Source organism: Meleagris gallopavo, chromosome 3 (genome assembly GCF_000146605.3).
Source record: "Meleagris gallopavo isolate NT-WF06-2002-E0010 breed Aviagen turkey brand Nicholas breeding stock chromosome 3, Turkey_5.1, whole genome shotgun sequence".
NCBI lineage: Eukaryota > Metazoa > Chordata > Aves > Galliformes > Phasianidae > Meleagris > Meleagris gallopavo.
The window spans coordinates 10,686,408-10,692,024 of record NC_015013.2 but is presented as its reverse complement, the minus strand read 5'-3'; the positions used below and the strand labels follow the sequence as shown (position 1 = coordinate 10,692,024).

General features: G+C 39.6%; 1 protein-coding gene across 4 annotated transcripts in view; it reads left to right on the top strand.

Annotated features, from left to right (window-relative positions):
* Positions 1 to 5,617, top strand: part of DSP (desmoplakin) — a 37,183-nt gene that overhangs the window by 9,943 nt on the left and 21,623 nt on the right. For all 4 annotated transcript variants that reach the window (XM_010708378.2, XM_019613757.1, XM_010708379.2 and 1 more), the window contains exons 3-7: positions 4 to 152; positions 452 to 626; positions 3,211 to 3,339; positions 4,439 to 4,489; positions 5,330 to 5,491. In XM_010708378.2, coding sequence (XP_010706680.1) covers positions 4 to 152; positions 452 to 626; positions 3,211 to 3,339; positions 4,439 to 4,489; positions 5,330 to 5,491 — 666 coding nt within the window. The remainder of the gene's footprint in view (positions 1 to 3; positions 153 to 451; positions 627 to 3,210; positions 3,340 to 4,438; positions 4,490 to 5,329; positions 5,492 to 5,617) is intronic.

The following is a 5,617-nucleotide window of genomic DNA, read 5'->3' as shown; positions in this document are numbered from 1 at the left end:
TAGGAATTGAAATATGGCGATGGTGTCCAGATTAGAGGAAACAGAGATCTGGAAGAATGTTTTGCGCAGGCAAATGACCAAATGGACATCCTGGATGGGCTGATCAGAGAGCTAAGGCAGATGAATCAGCCCTGTGAAATGTATCAGAAAAGGTATTACCAGGGAAGGGCTGGGGCAGTGAATGTGATAGATATAATCCGGTGGTATTTGAAACGTTCTCTGATGTTGCAGGCAGAAAATAATAATGTAGAAAGAAATGGTAGTGATTTTTTTTTTTTAACGTCTTGTTTGTTACAATTTAATTTTAGACATTATATATTTTTTCTACAACCTGTGCTATCAGCATTTATTTTTGAATACCTAGTGGTTCAGTAGAAGATGGGAATTGTATTGTTTTCATGTTTTCTGGGTGTTTACCTGATAGAAAGTAACTGGTTCCTTCCCCTTTCAGGCTGCTTCAACTTCAAGAGCAAATGCGTGCTCTGTACAAAGCCATTAGTGTTCCCCGTGCCAGGAGGGCCAGCTCCAAAGGTGGTGGTTGCTACTCCTCTCAGAGTGGTTCAGGCTGGGATGAGTATACAAAACGTGTCACGAGTGAATGCTTAAACTGGATGAGGCAACAGAAGGTAAATCTGTACAAAACCTAGAGACAATGATAAAATCTCATTTTGCTTATGAATATCACCTTGTCATGCAGTAATGTTTTGAGTGCTAGTAGAACATTAAAAGTATGTTTAGATGATAGTATGTTGTTCCAAGTTCCTCTTTTGTTTTTTTTCTCCTCCTCTTTGCAGCATTGTATGCATGGTGAGTTTTCACAAAAATACAAAAATGGATTTGGGGATCTTCTTTTGCAGGGGAAAACGTGCAAGTCACATTTGAAAACAAAAAACGAGGCACAACTGTTACCATAACAAAAGACATTAGCGTGTTTGTGTTAGAGATTATGGTGTTCAATATTTCCTTCCTTCCTTCCTTCCACATATTTCCTTAATGCTTTTTAACTCTTTACAGATGAGGCCAACTTCACAGATTTAACTACTACCCAGTTTTGCAAATTTTCTTCCTTTACTACATCCTTATCAAAATGGGAGCTAGAAGGTAGAGTTAATTTCAACAGGACTAGACTTCCAGAAGTTGCTGCCTTAAGAGCAGCTTCAGCATTTTCATGTGTATCTGTTGCATGCACAGAATAAATTTGCCTATCCACAGCTGTTGATGGTATGGCCTGTAGTGGAAGCACACACTAAGAGCCTGAAGTGTTCTTGTGCTCTTGGTGTGCAAGTTTTGTGTTTGTAGTTGGACAGCACTTACTGAGAAATAGTTAGGGGAAAAAAGAGCAGGGAGGCCCGAGACAGAATTTGCAGACTCCCTGTAATTTGAAGTTGCAATATTTTTATCTCTCTTTTATTAGGTTGTTGCTTAGTGATCCTGTCGTTGTTATCTACATATGGTGTTTACCAGGTGGCTGCTATGCAAACCAAATGAGCAGGGGAGAGCTGTGTACAGTTCCCATACTTATGTGAGTGCCAGTCAGAGTCTGGTCTTCCAGTGCCCTCCCATATCACGACCTGTCTTAGAGGAAGAAAGAAGTGGAGATGCACTCCTTTGAGTGCTAACATTTACGGGCATTGTGCCAGTAAAGCAGCAGCAGATAATGATTGCTCTTCACGTACTGTGGGAGAGTAGGCTGATTATCAGACCTGCCATGGCTTGAGGAATGATGTTGGACAGACACTGGGCCTCCTTCCAGTGATGAAAGATTCTGAACATGCTGCACCTCGCAGAGATGCCATGTGACTCCCTGCTCAGGCACCCATCATTGAGCAAGCACTTTACAGCTGAGTTCCCACACAATAGCTGCAGTGAAAGAAAAAGGCTCACTCTCTCTCCCTTTCAGTCCCTAAAGCAAAGCTGAGGCTTCCTATTAGGCTTTTGAGCTTTTTTTTTTTTAAGGGAAAGTTTATTTTCAACTTTGCACCATACCTCTCCTTCCCACTCTCTTACTATCGGCTCATGTTGTGACCAAGATAACATGATGAGATAGCAGAAAAAAAGTCTGAGCAGCTGTGGTGGTTTTCTGCCTGTGTTTTTGTATCTTGTGTCCGGATGGTGTGCTGACAGGAGAGCCAGGTGGTAGGAGTGCTTGTCAGATTTCCATTGCAGAATCAAGGAAGGTGGACTGATATCCAGAGAGCCTTTGTTTGCATACTGGCAGTCTTTCAAGTCTGTTGCTACAGACTCTCTAGACTATATAAATATAATTGAGAAGGGTCAAAGTCCTGTAACTTTTACATAGCTGAATGTAAAATGGTTTCATTTCTCAGAACATTTTCAGCCCTTGCCTTTGAACCCCTACGCCTGAGTGTGGTTCAGGCTTAATTGACATCTGTTGACTCACAGAGATTTGGCCCCAGGCTGGTAATTACCAAATTGAGTCCCAACCCAAGATTAAGATACATAATTCTCTACAGTGCATATGCTCACAGAGGCATTCATAAAAGGATGGATTGTGATCGTCTTCACAGAGCAAAAGATGCTTTGGAATTTGAGGATTTGAGCTGTCAGTTTGGTGGATTTTAGTGTTTGCAAATAATGAAACAAAGAACTGGAGTCAGACAGTTTTCAAGTTAGGAATGATCCAGGTGTATTACTGTTCTTTCAAATGCTGTTTCTAGAGATTTTTCCTCATCATCCTATAATAAAAGTTGCCAAAGTACAAGACAAACAACGTGTTTTATAATCTGTTCAATTTATTTGATACATAGCTTGGTTTGTGTTTTTTTTTTTTTTTTTTTTTTAATTAATTGCTTGTTTTTTCATCTGGCTGGACTGAATTTAACTGAAGTCAGTGATGTTACTTGAATGTAATTAAAATGGTATGTAGCATACTGGGCTGCCGGACATGATTGTACATTTTCACATGTATTATGAATAGTGTTGTAGAAAACTTTAAACTATGCTAATGAGTGTGGTTCATCTTATCTAATTTCAAACTTAAGTATATTCCCTACTTTGTTTCTTCTATTTTGAGAGCCTGTCACGCAGTTGAAGTGAAGGCAATTTAAAGACATTTTTAACCCCTATTCTAAATATCAGTACAGTTTTACTTCTTACTGCATGATCATGTTTCTTTCAACCTTGTTGCTCTGATTTAGGTTATAGTGTCTTGTTTGAAATGAAAGTACAAATGCTGTCCCTTTTTCCTAGGCTGAAATGGAGCTGGTGAAATGGGGGTTTGATGCAGCATCCATTGAGCAACAGATTAGTGACCACAGGAGAACTCACAATGCCATTGGAGACTATCGCTGGCACCTGGACAAAGTCAAAACAGATCTGGTAATTACTGTCTTCCCTTGCACGTTGCTTGGTCTGGATTTGTAACCTTGGCTTGCCAATGTTCCATTGTAGCAAGTAACACTGAACAGCAGAGTTTCTCTTCAGAAAGCACTGATGTAGTGATAGCAACAACTTTCCATCCTAGTATTTATTATTTCACAGTTATTTTGTGCTCCACTTCTTTCCCTAGAATTTTATAATGAAAATTTAGTGTTTATTTAATGTTTCATCATTGTGTACTCAAACTGGCAAGTATTGGGATATTTTTGGTGAGAGAAAGGCCAAGAGTTATTGTTTTCACTTTCTTAAGTTAACATAAGGAAGTGAAAGGATTATGTGGGTGCTTAGCCCAAACTGTGGGTTTAGAACTTTTTTGTGTTTGTTTGTTTAATCTTTCTGCAGCTTCTCATCTTCTAAGTTTGGTGATTGGAATAAAGAAGCCAGTGAAAGTGCAGTAGTTAGTTTCTTTGGTTATTAGCCCAACATGTGGGTGTAGGAGAAAAGTTTACTTCATCTCAATTCTTTTGTGTTAATTCCTCACATGGACAAGAGGAGAGGGAGTTGGATCTAAAGAAAAAGAATTCAGTTCTGGAGCTCTGTTTTCTCAGACAAACTAGAGTGGAAGGGTTGTTTTTCCCTTCTTCCCTTTGCTTATTCAAAAGGTAGGAAGGGTAGCCCTATCAATTATTAGTTCCAAGGTTATGCACATTCCCTGTCATAGAAACAAGAATAAAATCAGAGCATATTGCTCAGGTCATAATTTACACTACTTCATAGTCTTTACGAAGCTGGCTCAAGGACTGGATAGTTCCCCATAGCCATCTAGAGTCTATTCAGAAAGAGATCCAATTTTGGAAGCTGTTGTGGTATTACAGGGTTTACAGGTTCAACCTTGCTTAGGAACATCTTTGTGGGAAATTTGTTGCTGAAGTCTTGTTTTTATACTTCTGGTCCTCCACTGGTGCAGACCTGCTGCTGACCTATCTAGATCAATTGCAGACATTATGAATTACCACCTGAAATTTTAACATTGTGGTGCTGGCTCTGTAAAGAAAGGCAACTTCTAAAAGGCACACTAAATGTTTGCTCTTTATTTCAGCGTGAGAAGGCTGCTGTTCATCAGCTGGAGGAAGAATACGAAGGACTGCTGGTGAGCACAGAATGTTTTTGTGCCTGATGCCTTCTGTGATAAATGTTTTTTGTTCTAACACTGGTGTGAAAGTCAATATAGATGCGTATATAAGTAGTGCCATTCAGCAGTGTTTTGTAGCTAATATAAGGCTCAGTTTGAGGCACAAACTTGAGATTAATTCATTGTCAGATTTATGATTGACTTACCCTCATCAGGAAGTTTCTACTTTGCACCAGGTGAAGATGATTGATCACTAAGCAGGTGCAGAGTAGAAGTCTACTTCCTTAATAGGAACTAATATAGCAGCAAAGTTGGTCTTTGTTAGGAGGACTGTGTGTCTTGCCCATGTCATCATGTAAAATATGGAGAATCTTATGCAAATTATAGACTTAATCCTTGGGATTGGAAGCTGTTTCCTGTCCGCATTTCAAATAGCAAGATATGCAGTATGATGCAAGGACAGAGAAAGAATCTTTTCATGAATTATTATCTACGCAAAAGGCTCTGGTACAAAATGAAGGATATACTATCAGCAGCAAATGGAAGTAAAAGCCATGTTAAATTTTTGGGATTTTCTTTTATTTTCCCCATGTCTTTTTGCTTGGCTTCCTGCACATCTGTTGCATTTGTTTGAAATGACTGAAGAACCTGGTGACTTTAGATCCCTGTGATTCTTCAAATCCGTGTATGTTATCCATTGGCCATTGCCAGCAGGTTTTATAGCTGTGTGGATTTTACTGTTATTCTTAGTTCAGATAAAAAACGCGTGAATGTGCATGCTGTTCTCTTGGCTTCCCTCTCTCCACCCAGCACAGGCTCTTCTATGTTTATTGCTTCTCATTTTGGAATTCCTTGCAGAAATACTCCTTTGAGAGAATGGATCAGCTCCGTCAATTCCAGAACCTTATCCAGGCAACCAGCAGGGAGATCATGTGGATCAATGACTGTGAGGAAGAGGAGCTTCTTTATGACTGGAGTGACAGGAACACGGATATCTCCAGGAAGCAGGAGGCCTTCTCTGTAAGATAGCACAATCTCCTTCTGCTTGCCCTGGAATTTTCTTTTGGCATATTGAGGGAGGAACAGCTTGTCTCAGGGGAATTGATCGTGGCATTTCTTCACTAAGTTATCTATTGATTTTTTTTT